Source organism: Octopus bimaculoides, chromosome 30 (genome assembly GCF_046866305.1).
Source record: "Octopus bimaculoides isolate indiv1 chromosome 30, ASM4686630v1, whole genome shotgun sequence".
Taxonomy (NCBI): Eukaryota; Metazoa; Mollusca; class Cephalopoda; order Octopoda; family Octopodidae; genus Octopus; species Octopus bimaculoides.
The window spans coordinates 8,083,682-8,103,085 of NC_142957.1; the positions used below are offsets into that span (position 1 = coordinate 8,083,682).

A 19,404-nucleotide genomic window follows, 5' to 3' on the forward strand; every position below is an offset into this window, starting at 1 on the left:
CATGCCTGTATGTATACACGTGTGCGTGTATCTATATACATCCACACACATGTATATATATAGATAAGTACACAAACATACATCCACACAGACATGTATGTGAGAGTGTTCAAACATGTTTATATGTATACACGTGTGTGTGTATTTATATACATACATATATGAATGTATGTGTATATAGAGACTTATATACATGTGTGCATATATATATATATATATATATATATATATACATACATACATAGACGCATGCACAAATAGATATATGTCTAAATATACACATACATACGCACACACACACATATATATATAATATAGAATACACAAACACACACACAGACACACATATATATATATATATATATATATATATATATATACATATACATACACACACACCCACATATATATATATATATATATACATATACATACACACACTGAAACATTTTAAGTCACTGTGATGTTGAAATCTATGGCAGCTTTCGGTTGATTTTTTTATATATATATATATATATATATATATATATATATATATTTAATCATTTATTCCATTTTTTATTGTTTCCAACTTTTAAAAATTTTTGGGTTTTTTTTTTTGAGGAGGAGGAGGAGAAAGAGTTGAAAGGGGACGGGGGTGGAAGGGGAGGGTGTTCCAATGTCTTCAATGTGTATCCGAGGAGGAGGAGGAAGTAGAGGTTCTTTGATCAATGAATGGTAATAGTAGGAGGAGGAGGGAGAGGAGAGGAGAGAGGGAGGAGGCGAAGGATGATGATGAAGACAACAGGGAGGATGAGGAGGAGGGGGAGGATGGCCACAGAGCATGCACCCATCGAACTCCCTCTCTCCCTCCCTTCCGTCGCCTCGCCCAACCGACCTCCACCACCACCAACCCCTCTCTCGCTCGCACACACACACACACACATATATATATATACATACATACATACATACATACATACATACATACGCACACATTCACACATAGCACACACACACACGCACAAACTGCTGGATGAGAAATCTTGTGAGGATAGAAACTGTGGGGCAACACACGCTCGCACCCACTTCCCACCGTAATCCGCAGCTGCTGTTGCAGTTGCTGCTTCCACTACAGCTGCTGCGGCTGCCGCTGCTGCCGCTGCTGCTGCTATGAGGAAGCCGAAGGAAATCAGTGATGTTGTTGTTGTTGCTGCTGCTGCTGTTGTTGTTGTTATTGTTGGTTGTACGTTTTCCCCTGCGGGTACTGGGTGCCGTTGGTGCCATCCTGCTTCTGGCATCGGCGGACACGGAGTTGGAAGCAGGCGGTGGAGGGAAACGAAAGCAAAACAAACAAATTATATAAACAAACAAACAAACATGTCTGACGATAAAAAAAAAACAAAAACACTTGCATACACACACGCACACATGCATATATACACATGCACATACATACACACATACAGATGCATGTACATGCACATATATGGACATAAACGATAAAGACCCCCTTCAGTCACGAATGACTGTGGGATTGCACCTATAAAGGTTGTTTATGGAAGACCAGCAATCGGCCATGCATGCCAGTCCCCTCGTCCATGCCATAAATATTATCGCAGGGAAAGGCAAAGGGGCCGATACAGAAACTAATTTCCACAGCTGAGTGAACTGGAACAACATTTAACACACATAGTTCTCAGGGAGATTGAGCAGGATAGAGAATGTGACATGGCTGACCCTTTGACAACTGAGTGGACTGGAGCAATGAGAAATAAAATATCTCGCTCAAGGATACAATGCACAGCCCGGCCTGGGAATTGAACTACCTCATGATTGTAAGCCTGAAACTAACCACTGAACCATGTGCCTTTGCAGACATACACAAATGAATACACACACACACACACACACACACACAGGCGTATACAATCAAACATACATCATATATGCATACATGCTAACATTGACACATACACAGACACACACATACACCCATGCCCACCAACATACACACACACACATATACACCCATGCCCACCAACATACACACACACACATATACACCCATGCCCACCAACATACACACACACACATATACACCCATGCCCACCAACATACACACACACACATATACACCCATGCCCACCAACATACACACACACACACACACACATACACCCATGCCCACCAACATACACACACACACACACACACATACACCCATGCCCACCAACATACACACACACACACACATACACCCATGCCCACCAACATACACACACACACACACATACACCCATGCCCACCAACATACACACACACACACACATACACCCATGCCCACCAACATACACACACACACACACATATATATATATATATATATATATATATATATATATATATATATATATATATATATATATATATATATATATATATATACAATGTAAATATGGAAGAGAAAGTTTCGAACAGAAGGCATGTGTATGAAAGAAAATTCAGGTACACCCTGTGCATGGAAAGCAATAGTTAAAAAATATCACTTAATGTCCGTTTCCATAATGAAAGAACACCCATGTCTGTGAGAAAGAAACGAGGTGGTCATGGGATGTGCTAGAAATAGCTAAATCCAGTTCCTGCTGTCCGTTTTGGCATGGCTTCAACAGCTGGATGCCCTTCCTAATGCCAGCTGTTTCACAGAATGAACTGAGTGCTTTTTATGTGGCACCAGCACCAGTGAGGTCACCAAGTTGACTTGCAAGACAAAAACCCCTTGACTCATGGGAAGGGTTGTTTAGTATTGAGAGAGGTGGCTTAATGCCAGGTGATGAGAGATTAAACCACGAGTAGAGGGACGGAAACGGGTGTCTTGTTGTAGAAGAAATAAACAGCTACTTCAGCTGAATAAGAAAGACGGTGCTGATGTGCCAGGACAGACCCTTGAGTTACTGGAAGGGAGAATAGCACATCTGAGCGTGATTGTTGCCAGGGCCAGGGATTGGCTCCTGTGCCAGTGGTACGTGAAAAGCACCATTCGAGCATGATCATTGCAGCGTCGCCTTACTGGCACATGTGCCGGTAGCACGTGAAAAACAACATTCGAGCATGGTCGTTGCCAGTGCTGCCAGACTGGCTCCCATGCAGGTAGCACGTATAAAAACCTCTTTTGAGCGTGGTCATTGCCAGAACCGCCTGACTGACCGTCGTGCCGGTGACACGTAAAAGCACCCACTACACTCTCTGAGTGGTTGGCGTTAGGAAGGGCATCCAGCTGTAGAAACTCTGCCAAATCAGATTGGAGCCTGGTGTAGCCATCTGGTTCACCAGTCCTCAGTCAAATCGTCCAACCCATGCTAGCATTGAAGGCAGACGTTAAACGATGATGATGCAAAATACAGAGACGGGGGTGGGGCTAAACAATTAGATAATGTAGTCCTAGGTACACTATGTCTGAATAAAAGAAAGGATGGTCACAACTGGAACATATTTGATCATAGGTCTGTCAGGATCAAGACTGACCTGGGGCTAAACAGCAATAAAGAAAGACACATTAGATAATGTAGTCCTAGGTACACTATGTCTGAATAAAAGAAAGGATGGTCACAACTGGAACATATTTGATCATAGGTCTGTCAGGATCAAGATTGACCTAGGGCTAAACAACAATAAAGAAGGACACATTAGATAATGTAGTCCCAGATACACTATGCCTGAATAAAAGATAGGATGGTCACAGTTGGAACATCTGTGATCATAAGTCTGCTAGATCAGGACTGACCTGGGGCTAAACAACAGAAACAAGGAATGACACATCAGATAATGTAGTCCTAGATACACTATGTCTGAATAAAAGACAGGATGGTCACAGTTGGAACATCTGTGATCATAAGTCTGCTAGATCAGGACTGACCTGGGGTTAAACAACAGAAACAAGGAAGGACACATCAGATAATGTAGTCCTAGATACACTATGTCTGAATAAAAGACAGGATGGTCACAGTTGGAACATCTGTGATCATAAGTCTGCTAGATCAGGACTGACCTGGGGTTAAACAACAGAAACAAGGAAGGACACATTAGATAATGTAGTCCTAGATACACTATGTCTAAAAATAAAAAGACAGGATGGTCACAGTTGGAACATGTTTGATCGATAAATCTTTCAGGACCAGTAAAACTGAGCTGTAACGAAACAAAAAAAAGACAAGAAGAGTAATTAATAAATAGACCAACCTTATTTTTAATTAAAATGAATCAATTAGAAAATCTGTTTTAGTCATTGAAATCCTCTTGACTCTTCCGAACACACTTGCTCACGGTCCTCTTGAATTCATCCGGTTGTTCTCGCCACATTTTCTGAAACACAAAAGAAAGAATAAACCCGTGTAAAAGATTTAGCCACAAAAAAAGTGTTTATAACAGGCGCAGGAGTGGCTGTGTGGTAAGTAGCTTGCTTGCTTACCAACCACATGGTTCTGGGTTCAGTCCCCACTGCATTGCACCTTGGGCAAGTGTCTTCTACTATATAGCCTCGGGCCGACCAAAGACTTGTGAGTGGATTTGGTAGACGGAAACTGGAAGAAGCCCGTCGTAGGCGTAGGAGTGGTTGTGGTAAGTAGCTTGCTTACCAACCACATGGTTCCGGGTTCAGTCCCCACTGCGTTGCACCTTGGGCAAGTGTCTTCTACTATATAGCCTCGGGCCGACCAAAGACTTGTGAGTGGATTTGGTAGACGGAAACTGAAAGAAGCCCGCCGTAGGTGTAGGAGTGGCTGTGTGGTAAGTAGCTTGCTTATCGACCACATGGTTCTGGGTTCAGTCCCACTGCGTGGCACCTTGGGCAAGTGTCTTCTACTATATAGCCTCGGGCCGACCAAAGCCTTGTGAGTGGATTTGGTAGACGGACACTGAAAGAAGCCTGTCGTAGGCGTAGGAGTGGCTGTGTGGTAAGTAGCTTGTTTACTGACCACATGGTTCCGGGTTCAGTCCCCACTGCGTGGCACCTTGGGCAAGTGTCTTCTACTATGGCCTCGGGCCGACCAAAGACTTGCGAGTGGATTTGGTAGACGGAAACTGAAAGAAGCCTGTCGTATATATGTATATATGTGTGTGTGTGTGTGTGTGTGTTTGTGCGTCTGTGTTTGTCCCCCCCCAACATCGATTGACAACCGATGCTGGTGTGTTTACGTCCCCCGTAACTTAGTTGTTCAGCAAAAAGAGACCGATAGAATAAGTACTAGGCTTACAAAGAATAAGTCCTGGGGGTCGATTTTCTCGACTAAAGGCGGTGCTCCAGCATGGCCGCAGTCAGATGACTGAAACAAGTAAAAGAGTAACATGAAGCACTGCATCATCACAGCACTGTGTTTGGGGCCAGCGTGTCAAAGAATAGACCCAATGTTTCCTCTGTGTCATAAACGTGGACTAACAAGGGTTGAGGTAGGGTAATCTGAATTGCTAAAGGGTTATACACACTTAAGACATATGGTGTTTAAACCGGCCATATCAGGCCAAAATTGTCTTCCTGTTTTATGCTCAAACCAGCCAGCTCCGACCTCTCACACCTACCCTACAAAGTCATTCTAAAAATAAACAGGGACATCATCAAAATCTCAGAATTACAAGATGCTGTACAATTAACTTAAAACAATGTAATTAAACAGGCTTTACATTTGACAGAGAAATCTGAATGCTAAAGGGTTAAGACATATGGTGTTGCTTGAGGGCGATTTGGCTGCTATTTCTAACAGGAGTAGCCACCATGCAGAGGTCTTCCTCACTGCTTTATACATAAATATATATATCCATTTAGTGGAGGCGCAATGGCCCAGTGGTTAGGGCAGCAGACTCGCGGTTTCGATCCCCAGACCGGGCGTTGAGTGTTTATTGAGCGAAAACACCTAAAAGCTCCACGAGGCCCCCGGCAGGGGATGGTGGTGGCGAACCCTGCTGTACTCTTCCACCACAACTTTCTCTCACTCTATCTTCCTGTTTCTGTTGTAACCTGTATTTCAAAGGGGCCAGCCTTGTCACACTGAATATCCCCGAGAACTACGTTATGGGTACGCGTGTCTGTGGAGTGCTCAGCCACTTGCACGTTAATTTCACGAGCAGGCTGTTCCGTTGATCGGATCAACTGGAACCCTCATCATCGTAACCGATGGAGTGCCAACAACAAACATATCCATATAGCTTTTAAACTGGCCATACCTGGCCCAAATATTCTGTTTTATGTTCCTCACATCTGAGAGAATAATTTGGATGGTAAAGGATTAAATTATATCTCATATTGGATGTGTTTAGAGCAGAGGTTGTCATCAACATGTTTAAACCATGTCTTCTATTAAACACTTGAAGCCAGATCTTGTATTAGACATGTCTAAATCCCAGCTTGGATTAAATGTGTTTAACCCTTTAGCATCTAAACCAGCTATGTCCACCCCAAATATTCTACATAAGGGTCTTTTACCATGCTAGAAATAACAGCCAAACTGCTTTCAAAGCTCATAAGACAGCAACGACTCTACTTACAACTTCGCACACACAGAAACTAAAACAAAATCAATAGTAGTAGTGAATAGTGGGTTCAATACTGACCGCTGCTTCTACATTAGCTGGGGATTCATCGTTGGGGTCCGCTAACATCGATATAACACTGACTAAAATAGTCTCTACAGTGTGTACAGGTAACCAGCGTTCGGAAGCCTTCTCGTAACCAAATTTGTCCTCTCCAGGTTCATGTAAGATTGAGATGCACACATTACCTTCTTTGTCAACTGGAACAGAAAAGAAAAAAGAAAGAAAAGAAAAAAAAAATGGTTAGAAAAGGTTGTGTAAGAAAACCAATCGTCGTTATTCATCAGCATCATCATCATCATCATCATCATCATCGTTTAACGTCCGCTTTCCATGCTAGCATGGGTTGGACGATTTGACTGAGGACTGGTGAAACAAGATGGCAACACCAGCCTCCAATCTGATTTGGCAGAGTTTCTACAGCTGGATGCCCTTCCTAACGCCAACCACTCTGAGAGTGTAGTAGGTGCTTTTACGTGTCACCCGCACGTAGATGTTCAACGTCCGTTTTCCATGCTGGCATGAGTTGGATGAATTGACTGAAAAACTGTGGTAAGCTGCACCAGGTTCCAATCCGTTCTAAAGGTGGACCAAGAACAAGATGGTTGGAAGATATCCATTGTCTCTGTTGGTCTGGTCGTCGTCGTTTAACGTCCGCTTTCCATGCTAGCATGGGTTGGACGATTTGACTGAGGACTGGTGAAACCCGATGTCTACACCAGGTTCCAATCTGATTTGGCAGAGTTTCTACAGCTGGATGCCCTTCCTAACGCCAACCACTCAGAGAGTGTAGTGGGTGCTTTTACGTGTCACCCGCACGAAAACGGCCACGCTCGAAATGGTCATGCCTGGGAATCCAGCAGGAAAGTGTACTGAGAGTTGCTTCTGATAGGACTCTATAGAAGAGGTGTTTGAGGACTCTACCCAAGAACAGTGAGCAGAGACGGATGGGTAGATGGTTGGCACGACAACCACAACAACCTATAAGGTGTTATCCACCCCTGATTGGAACTCTCCCGTATGACATGTACGCATGCTCAGTGACTTGCTTTAACAGTTGCAATCAGCTGAATGCACATTGCCAGTGACCTTTGACATAGTTACCCACACTCTGTGGTCAGGATTCTTTTTTTGGTTTGATGTCGGTATCGAAGGGATTACCAGACACCGGACAATACAGTGAGAACAGCTTTCACTCACATCGTGGTATTCGATGCTGTGTACGTGTCTGTCGTGGTAAAATATGCCACCCCTTAACTGTTGCTTTGCTTTCATCCGTAGCACGAGGTAATTATGTCATTATCTGTGAAATTCGGCAACTTACAAAGATCTTTAGATCAGGCAATACTTCACCGAGAGGAGATATAAGCTTCTGCTTATTCCTGTCTGAAGTATCGTCCGATACTTCAGACTTATCGTCCGATGAATTTACTTTGTTGACATCCTTCATCGACAGAATTTTTATTCCTTTCAACCTTTCAGTCAAGTCCGCCTTTCTTCCAGTGACATACTGTCCATATAATCTTAAATATTTCTTTAACTCAGGCACAGTAAGTACTTCGATAGCTGAATCATCAAGCTGCTTTATATCCATGATAAGACGTAAAACAATATCAATGGCGTGGGTTAGCCTCCGGAAGTTTAATTATCTACATGGAGCGCCGCCTAGCCAAGGGAGATAACCGACTTATAGGAAAGCACTCTAGAAGGGTATAATTGGGGTGCAACAGAAAGTATCATTTAATATGCACAATTTCAAACAGGGCTACTGGGAGTTACCGTAAATCCTCGAGTATAATCCGCATTTTCCCCCCAAAATTTAAAGGTCAAAATCCCTATTGCCTACTATATACGAGGTTAAAAATGAAAAATATTTTCTAAGCAATGTCCGAGTCTCTATTTGCTGTCCGGCAATGTTTATTCAGACGCATTTTGTGATGTCGGGCGGGAAAATACCTTAAGCTAAGCCTGGAAGCAATGAAGTCAAAAAAAGAATCATCCATAACTTGCAGTAAGCGACATTTATTAAAATAAGTGTTGTCATATCGTCTGCATTTGGATGATACTCAGGGATGATGTTGTATGGAAAGATGAAATGAATGAAAGTGAATCTTCTGATGTTGACTGTGAATCTGACGATGACGGAGATTTACACGACAATGATGCTGACATGTTTACGGAGGATACAAATGGAACAGTTATTTGATGTTGAATTTGAAGGATTTGAATAAATGATTTTGCTTTTGTAACTGATGGTGATAAATGTATAAAGGCAATTTACTTAATATTTATTTTTCACTGACGTTATTACTGTTATTTCTTTATTTTCTGCAAACAAAATGAACAAAAAAGCTACACGTTTGCATTATGTTATATATACAATAATAATAAAGGACGTTACCGTATATATATGTTTACAAAGCAAGGACGTTATATAGACCTCTTTGACTGAAGGTAGAGAAGGGATGAATATTATACACACGGTTTGTGTTTTTCAGAGGTACAGCCCCCTAAAAATCCCGTATATTATACTCAAGGGTGGATTATACTCGAGGATTTACGGTACATGCTGAAACCACCTCTGACTCTGTGACACAAATATCGTGTTTTCAAAAGTTCTGAATTAAAATCTTCCGCCAAACCTTAGCCACAGTACCATGCTACACAAGCAAAAGAACCCAGTCATGGCTGTCAAACAATTTCTGCAACCATATCACCCCTAACATCTGGTCATCTAACTCCCTAGACTGCAGCCCCCTTGTTTTCCTATGTGTTCGTTCTGTTGTCTGTAAACAAAGTCCGTTTTTGTGCTTTATGTTCCCGTTTATTTTTCTGATGTCCTGTACCCGGATATGCATCTATATATACATGTAGATGTAGGTATGTACATATATGTATGTATGTATGTATGTATACATGCATATGTTCATATATCATTTGTATTATATATACACACACACAGATACATACATTGATATACACAAAAGGAGAGATGGCTATGAAAGGAATACTCACTGTTTGGATGCCATATTTCTGATTTAAATGTCATCTTTGGAGGCCTCAAAGGATATTCTTTAGGAAAAACCAAATGTGCTTTAAACAGGCCCTCTTCACTGAAACAAGAACATCAACCATAAGATGGTAGAGAAGGGAATGAAAAGGTAGAGAAAGAGAGAGCAAGGAACTTGGAATCTATAGATCATTATCAGCATTAAATGCCTGTTTTCCATGCCAGCATGGGTTGGACAGTTTGACAGAAGCTGGTAAGGACAGGGACTGCACCAGGCTCCAATTTTCTGTTGTGGCACAGTTTCTACAGCTGGATGCTCTTCCTGCCAACCACTTTACAGCATGAAGTGGGTACTTTTTATATGGCATCAGTACCAGTGCTTTTTAAGTGGCACCATCACCAGTGCTTTTCATGTGGCACCATCACCAGTGCTTTTTTAAGTGACACCATCACCAGTGCTTTTCATGTGGCACCATCACCAGTGCTTTTTTAAGTGACACCATCACCAGTGCTTTTCATGTGGCACCATCACCAGTGCTTTTCATGTGGCACCATCACCAGTGCTTTTCATGTGGCACCATCACCAGTGCTTTTTTAAGTGACACCATCACCAGTGCTTTTTTAAGTGACACCATCACCAGTGCTTTTTTAAGTGACACCATCACCAGTGCTTTTCATGTGGCACCATCACCAGTGCTTTTTTAAGTGACACCATCACCAGTGCTTTTCATGTGGCACCATCACCAGTGCTTTTCATGTGGCACCATCACCAGTGCTTTTCATGTGGCACCATCACCAGTGCTTTTTAAGTGGCACCATCACCAGTGCTTTTTAAGTGGCACCAGCATCGGTGCTTTTTACAAGACACCAGCACCCACACCGATGTTTTCATACGTGGCACATTGGTTTGGGGGATCTCAATCCTGTTGTGACGGACAAGTCTTCTTGAGTACAGAAATGCAACGCATATAAACAGCCCTCTGTCATCTCCTTTCTAAGGTTCGGCATTTTGAGATCGGTCTGCATGGTGTAATCGACTAAACTCCTTCCACAAAAATTGCTGACAATTGGAATGTCTTTGATTCAGATTCTGCTTAACCAGGTGCTACCTTGGGTTGCATAACAATTAATTTTGAGATAATTAACAATAATGCCATACGTAAGAAGACCCCGTTAAGCCAAGTGAGATTGCAGTTGAGACTGATGCCAGCGTCGCATAACTGGCACATAAAAAGCACCCTTCGAATGTTGGGCAATACGTTGTGCTTGAGAAGATCTGTCAAGCAAAGGGAGATCCTAATTGTGGACAATACCAGTGTTGTGCTGGGGGGGGGGGGGCACGTAAAAAGCACCATTTGAACATTGGGCCTCATGGGGGTAGTGACAAGTGACCAAGACCTTTGGTAATATACTATGCTTGAGAAGACCTGTCAAGCCAAATGAGATCGTAGTCGTGGTCAACGCCAATATCATGTAAAAGGTACCTGTGCTGGTGGCACAAAAAAAAGCATGCACTACACTCTTGGAGTGTTTGGCATTAGGAAGGGCATCCAACTGTAGAAACCATGCCAAATCAGATTGGAGCCTGGTGCAGCTCCCTAGCTTACCAGTTCTCGGTCAAACTGTCCAGCCCATGCCAGCATGGAAAACATGTTAAATGACGATGATCAAAAGGAGTCAGAAAAATAATTAATTACAACAGAAGGTGAAGTTTCAGTTGAATTAAAAACACTTTGAAATATTTGGGGGTTTTAAAATTTTTTTTTTAACATGGAATCAAAGTGGCAGTCCCAGGAGAGTAACATCAAAAGGGTTGATGATAATAATAATAATAATAAATAATAATAAATAATAATAATAATAATAATAATCCTTTCTATTGTAGGCACAAGGCCTGAAATTTAGTGGGGAGTGGGCTAGTCAATTACACTGACCCCAGTGCATAGCTGGTACTTACTTCATCAACGCCAAAAAGGACGAAAGGCAAAGTTGACCTCAGTGGCATTTGAACTCAAATTCTTTCTACTATAAGCAGAAAGCCTGAAATATTGGGGACGGGTTGGGGGGGGGGGGGGGCTAATCAATTACATCGGTATCTATTTTTATTAATCCTGAAAGGACGAAAGGCAAAGTTGACCTCAGAATGTAATGGGGTCATTAGAAATGCCGGTAAGCATTTCCCTGCCAGCAAGCCACCTGTGTATAATTGTAAATAAAATAATAATAGTTCCAAAAACTTTGGGAAACAAGGCTAGCATACCCGGGGAGGGGTTAGGTCAATTATCTCGAACCCCCACCCCTTACTCAACTGGTAATTATTTTTTCAACCCTGAAAGCATGAAAGGCAAAGTCAACCTCGGCAGGGTTTGAACTCAGAACATTGATTTCTACTTTTATTTTATCATCCCTGGTGGGATGATTGCCACAGTTTACCATGACAGGATTTGATATCAGTACAAAAAAGGGCCAAAAGAAACACAAGGCATTTTTTATGATGCTCGACAATTCTGCCAGCTTTCCGTCTCACTGCTCTGGTGATAAGGACAAGAGTAATTAGGGATAAGAAAGTGAGGCAAAAGATTAGGGGGCTACTTACAATAAGGTGTCTGGGGGTCCGATAATAACAACTTCCCACCGATAAATGTCATCGTCTATTAAACCAGCAGAAAACCCCTCCACGGGGTTCTTCATCAAATCTGAAAGGAGAAAAAAAAAAACCAACAAAGTTCACAAAAGGAAAATGACACACACACAGATATAGGGACCTATATATATATATATATATATATATATATATATATATATATATGTATGTATGTATGTGTGTGTGTATATATATATATACACACACAAACATATATAGGGATCTTCTTTCATAGTTCTTCAGGTCTTTTAGTTTGGGAAGACCCAGCACGAACAGTGAGATCAGAGCTGTAGCCCACACCAGTGTCTCATAACCACCAGCCCATTTAAAAAGTACCTTTGAATCGTCGGGTAACATTCCGTGTTTGAGGAGACCTACTGAGTCGAGTAAATCAAAATCAAAATCAAATTAAATAGTTACCAGTCATTCTGCAATGGACTGTCACTGGAACCTACTATGGCGACCGAGAGAGTATAGCAAAAGTGTTGTACACGCTTTATAAATGTCCCACTATCGTTTCTGAATGTGAGACGACTATCATCCGACAAGATGAGGCAATCATCATCACATATGTACACACATTATATACATAACATACACACACACACACACACACATATACACACATATATATATATATATATATATATAATCATAAATATATAGGGATTGACAGTAACCTGCTTCTCCAACATACTGAGAATTCAGAAATAGCAGTCAAAGAACTACTGATTTCAAAAACTACAAATTATTACTCCAGATTGATAGCGGCAAAATTGTTAATTATTAATTTTATTACTAATTGACGATTCCCTGCCCTGCATATCTATATCTATATATATATATATATATATATATAGAGAGAGAGAGAGAGAGAGAGAGAGAGGGTGATCCAGAAATCCTATGTGACATCTATATATGCATATGTGTGTATAATTATATATATATATATATATATATATATATACGAGTGTTCATATTTATCCACAAGCAGATATATATCGTAACATAAGAGGTGTTGACTAGTTCATGTATAACAATTAATGTGTATAAAACTAAATACATGTAGACAGTATATAAGCACACACTACCATATACGTACAGAAGTATATATATATATATATATATATATAGTCTGTTAAAGTCTGTCATACCGGCCATGACGAAGGGAAATAGCCCTGAAACTCGAGTCGCCTTTATATATTTATATTTATATATTTATATATTTGATCCTTTATATTGAACACTCAATATTTCATCTACATTCAATACTTTATTTCATGGTGCCATCCATTCTTATTTTATTTTATTTTATATTATATATTGTATATTATATTATATATTGTATATTCCATATTCTATACCCCACATTAGTTCTGCAGGAATATAAATAAAACATAAAAAACAGACAGTGTTGGAACTCTTTTAAACAAAATTATATATTCCTCTATACACAATCATACAAAAAAACCACCCTTTTTGTATTTATTTTTACTCGCATATATATTAAGCATGGTGTATATAGCCCTATATTTCTCTAAGTGTGTGTGTGTGTGTGTGTGTGTGTGTGTATTCTCTAATAATGTCAAGTGTGTGTATGGAGGAGTGTTCAGAAAACATTACTTCCTTTAGAGTAACAAGAAACCAAAGCATATACATTCACACGTTTATATACGTTGTGTGTGTGTGTGTGTGTGTGTGAGGGCATGTGGCCTGGTAGCCAGGGTGTTGCAATCAAGATTTTGCAATTGTGGTTTTGATTCTCAGATCAGTGGCGTGCTACTTTCTTGAGCTAAAAACCCTTCATTTCCCATTGCTGCATTCCATTCTGCTGTAAATGGATCACCCCACCGAGACAGACCGAGATTCCCGTTCGGTGGGGGAATGTTGGCGGCGTCCAAAAGCTACAATAATTGTAAAGAAGCACACTGTGGCCAGCAGGATACGGCAACATCTTAGAGTCTCAGCAATACCATGGTAGATACATATACTCTTTACTCTCTCTTTTACTAGTTTCAGTCATTTGACTGCGGCCATGCTGGAGCACCGCCTATAGTCGAGCAAATCGACCCCGGGACTTAATCTTTGTAAGCGTAGTACTCATTCTATCGGTCTCTTATTGCCGGACCGCTAAGTTACGGGGACCTAAACACACCAGCATCGGTTGTCAAGCGATGTTGGGGGGACAAACACAGACACACACATATATATATATATATATACATATATACGACGGGCTTCTTTCAGTTTCCGTCTACCAAATCCACTCACAAGGCTTTGGTCAGCCCGAGGCTATAGTAGAAGACACTTGCCCAAGGTGCCACATAGCGGGACTGAACCTGGAACCATGTGGTTGGGAAGCAAGCTACTTACCACACAGCCATACGACGGGCTTCTTTCAGTTTCCGTCTACCAAATCCACTCACAAGGCTTTGGTTGGCCCGAGGCTATAGTAGAAGACACTTGCCCAAGGTGCCACACAGTAGGACTGAACACGGAACCATGTGGTTGGTAAGCTAGCTACTTACCACACAGCCACTCCTGCACCTATGTATACACACACATACGTAGTGGGACTGAACCCAGAACCATGTGATTGGGAATGAAACTCCTTACCACACAGCTACGTCTGTGCCTGTATGTGTGTATCATCATCATTTGTCCTGGGGTTCCAAAGGGAAAAATCACCTGAATAGGGGTCTCACAAGCCACATTTTGTATCCGATGACTGAAAGGATAAATTATACAACCCTGGACTGTGAATTCTCACCGGTTGGGATTGGTCGTTCAACCATGTCGAAGGATCATAAGACATATAAAAAAAAGGATAAAGACCCCCTTCGGTTGTAAATGATTATGAGATTGCACCTATTAAGTTCCCCTCCGAGGCACAAGTCTGGTAAAGGTTGTTTGTGGAAGACCAGCAGTCGGCCATGCATACCAGCCTCCCCTTCTCTACGCCCCCCCCCCCCCATGTCATCCAAGGGCCGATAGAGCTTGGCACCAGTGACATTGCAACTCATTTTTTACAGCTGTGTGAACTGAAGTAATGTGAAATAAGGTGTCTTGCTTAAGAACACAACACCACAACCCAATCTGAGAATCGAACTCACTAAATCATGATTTTCAGCCCCGACACTCTAACCACCAAGCCATGCACCCTCACATATACCTTTCATTTTTTTTACTTGTTTCAGTCATTAGACTGCAGTAATGCAGGGGCACAGCCTTGAAGAAATGTTAGCCTTACTAAAAGGCAGCGAGCTGGCAGAAACGTTAGCACGCCGGGCGAAATGCTTAGCGGTATTTCGCCTGCCATTACATTCTGAGTTCAAATTCCACCGAGGTCAACTTTGCTCTTTCATCCTTTCGGGGTCGACTAAATAAGTACCAGTTACGCACTGGGCCGATATAATCGGCTTAATCCCTTTGTCTGTCCTTGTTTGTCCCCTCTGTGTGTAGCCCCTTGTGGGCAATAAAGAAATAAGAAATGTTAGTCTTACAAACCAACCCCCAGTACTTATTTTTTAAGTCTGGTATTTATTTTATTGATCTCTTTCGCCAAACCACTAAGTTGCAGAACACTTCATTTCACATTGCTCCAGTTCACTCAGGGGCAAACAGGCGACTTTGTGACAGATTAGCAAAGAAGGGCGAGATTGGTGACGTTGCCCTCGATGAACGAATAGGAAAAAGAGCGAGGACCTCCCCCTCTTTTCTTACTGGGTACAAAGTAACCATGGAGGCGCAATGGCCCAGTGGTTAGGGCTGCAGACTCGCGGTCATAGGACCGTGGTTTCGATTCCCAGACCGGACGTTGTGAGTGTTTATTGAACGAAAACACCTAAAGCTCTACGAGGCTCCGGCAGGGGATGGTGGCGAACCCTGCTGTACTCTTTCACCACAACTTTCTCTCACTCTTTCTTCCTGTTTCTGTTGTGCCTGTAATTCAAAGGGTCAGCCTTGTCACACACCGTGTCACGCTGAATATCCCCGAGAACTACGTTAAGGGTACACGTGTCTGTGGAGTGCTCAGCCACTTGCACGTTAATTTCACGAGCAGGCTGTTCCATTGATCGGATCAACTGGAACGATCGACGTCGTAAGCGACGGAGTGCCAACACACACTCTGTAAAATGGTTGGCATTAGGAAGAACATACAGTCATAAAAACCAGGCCAAAACAGACAATCGGAACCTGATGCGGCTCCTGTCAAACTGTCCAACCCATACCAGCATGGAAAACAGACGTTAAATGATGATGATGATGATGATGATGACAATGATGAATGACAAAGAAGCTTCAGTTGGCATTGATGATGTTGCAGTTGATTAAAAAAAAAAAGGCTCTCCATGTTGCTGAAAGTTTTAAGACTGCACACTTGTTCTTTAGACGGTGGGGTTTCTCAATGATATTGTTTGAAGTTCAGGCAACATGAAGTTTTTTAGACATGGCATCACCATTTGTTGTGGTAAAATGCTTCTCTGGATGTTCAAACAGGGGTTACAATTTGGTATCCAGCCAACTCTGACCAAATAAGCACAAATTCTGTTGAGACTTTTGAATGGAAAAAATAGTTATTTCTTTATCATTAACAAAATGTAGGAGGTCGTTAACAGACATTCAGAGTAATGAGACACCAGTGACACATAAAAGCATGTATAAAAAGCACCCAATCAGCATCGTCGTTTAACGTCCGCTTTCCATGCTAGCATGGGTTGGACGATTTGACTGAGGACTGGTGAAACCAGATGGCTACACCAAGCTTCAATCTAAATTTGGCAGAGTTTCTACAGCTGGATGCCCTTCCTAACGCCAACCACTCCGAGAGTGTAGTGGGTGCTTTTACGTGCCACCCGCACGAAGGCCAGTCAGGCGGTACTGGCAATGGCCACGCTCGAAATGGTGTATTTTACAATACACTCTGTAAAAGTTGTTGGCATTAGGAAGAGCATCCAGCAGGAGAAACCATGCCAGAACAGACTGGAGACTGATGTAAGCTCTGCAGCTTATCAGCTCCAGTCAGGCTCTCTAACCCATGGCAGAGAGGAGCGGCCTCAAAGAATCCTGTGCCAGTTCCATTTAAAAAGCACTTGGGCTACTGCCATGTAAACACATCCAGCACACAGAGTAAAGTGGTTGGCGTTAGGAAGGGCACCCGGTCATAGAAACCGAACCAGACAAATGAAGCCTGGTTGCAGCTCTCCAGCTCCGGTCAAACCGTCCAACCCATGCCAGCATGGGAAACAGACGTTAAGATGATGAAGGCGAGTGGTTGTGTCAGGCAGCATGTCAGTCAGAATCCACTGCCAGTTGGCGGCAAAAGAATGTTACGTACAGTTTTATGTCTGTAGAAGAAACAGGGAGGAGGGCGTGGTAGATCACGTCCAGTTTATCAGATGTCTGAATGGGTGGCTTCTTTGGTGACATGGTTAATATTTGGGCAAGTCAAGTCTGTGCCGACACAGGGGATCTCTGCACGGGATCAGATTGGCTAAATGACTGCTGAGGTCACTGATTCCCAACATAAATCCTGAATTGTCAAAACATAGCATCCTGGTTTCAATTCCTAGGTTTTTCTTTTTAGCAACTGCCAAATATTCCTGCTACAAACATTTGTGTAAGAATACACATACACACACACACACACGGCTATGTGGTAAGAAGCTTACTGCTTAAGGCGGCGGCGAGCTGGCAGAATCGTTAGCACGTCGGGCGAAATGCTTGGCGGTATTTCGTCTGCCGTTACGTTCTGAGTTCAAATTCCGGCGAGGTCGACTTTGCCTTTCATCCTTTCGGGGTCGATTAAATAAGTACCAGTTACGTACTGGGGTCGATGTAATCGATTTAATCCTTTGTCTGTCCTTGTTTGTCCCCTCTATGTTTAGTCCCTTGTGGGCAATAAAGAAATAAGAAGTTTGCTTCCCAACCACATAGTTCCATGTTCAGTCCCACTGCGTGGCACCTTGGGCAAGTGTTGCATAAAATCGTAATTAACTGATCCATCTGAGTAAAACAGGAAACAAAGGGGTCCGTAGGTGAAAAATGATTGAGAACCACTTCTGTACATCAATCTGCATCTGTTGTGGTTGTGTGCTGCAGCATGGACTTTTAAGAGTCTGTCTGTCCCATTCATCTTTCCCTTCACCCACAACTCTTTCTCTCAATCCAGTTCCTTAACCCTTTCGTTACAGTATTTATTTTGAGATGCTCTGTGTTTCTTTCAATTACTTTAAATATAACAAAGAATTTAGAAAAATAATTTGGTTATCATTAAGCTAGTGTTAGGAACATAAATTGTGATTAAGGTTTGGTGGAAGATTTTAATTCAAAACTTATGGAAACAAGACATTTGTACTACAGAGCCAGAGGTGGTTTCAACCAGGTTGGTATCAAAAGGGTTAAGAATTGTTTCTCTATTATATATTTTAACCCTTTTGTTAACATATTTCTGTTGAGATGCTCTGTGTGTCTTTCAATTAATTTTAAATATAACAAAGAATTTAGTAAAATAACTCAGTTATCATTCAGCTAGTGTTAGGAACATAAATTGTGACTAAGGTTTGGATGTTAGATTTTAATTCAAAACTTATGAAAACAAGACATTTGTACTACAGAGCCAAAGTTGGTTTCAACCAGGTTGGTAACGAAAGGGTTAAAGAACGGTCTTTACACAGCCACAAGATTTTGAGGCCGATGCCAGTGTCAAATAAATGGCACGGAAAAAGCACCCTTTAAACACTGGGCAACATGCTGTGCTTGAGAAGACCCATCAAACCAAGTGAAACTGTAGTCATGGTCAATGCCAGTGTCACGTAACTGGCAGCATGTAAAAAAGCACCGATCGAATGCTGGGCCTTACAGAAACAGTGACAGCTAATAAGTATTTTGCTCTGCTTACGTATTGATTACTGAAACTATAGCCATCCCATCTGTACAACCAAACCTCTACATATATATATATATATATATATATATATATATGTATGTATATATACATATATGTATATATATATAACAGTGCACCATTTCAGGCAATGTACAGATAGATGGGAAACACTAAAAAGAAATAAGTGAATATATATTTCGTCTTATTCTCCTTTGACAAAATGCTTTGGTATTTAAACATTTGTACAACTGTTAAGTGTGTGTGTGTGTGTGTGTGTATATATATACGCACAGATCTCGA

The 19,404-nt window shown here is 41.7% G+C and overlaps 1 protein-coding gene across 1 annotated transcript in view; it reads right to left on the reverse strand.

The window, feature by feature from the left end:
• Window positions 1-627: 627 nt before the first annotated feature.
• The window catches only part of LOC106882705 (ubiquitin-conjugating enzyme E2 G1), a 19,838-nt gene continuing 1,061 nt past the window's right edge, over window positions 628-19,404 (reverse strand). Inside the window, exons 2-6 of the mRNA XM_089345811.1 lie at window positions 12,168-12,267; window positions 9,577-9,674; window positions 6,583-6,761; window positions 4,219-4,341; window positions 628-1,273 (exon numbers count right to left, since the gene is read on the reverse strand). Of these exons, the coding sequence (XP_089201937.1) occupies window positions 4,258-4,341; window positions 6,583-6,761; window positions 9,577-9,674; window positions 12,168-12,267 (461 nt within the window). The 3' untranslated portion in view covers window positions 628-1,273; window positions 4,219-4,257. The remainder of the gene's footprint in view (window positions 1,274-4,218; window positions 4,342-6,582; window positions 6,762-9,576; window positions 9,675-12,167; window positions 12,268-19,404) is intronic.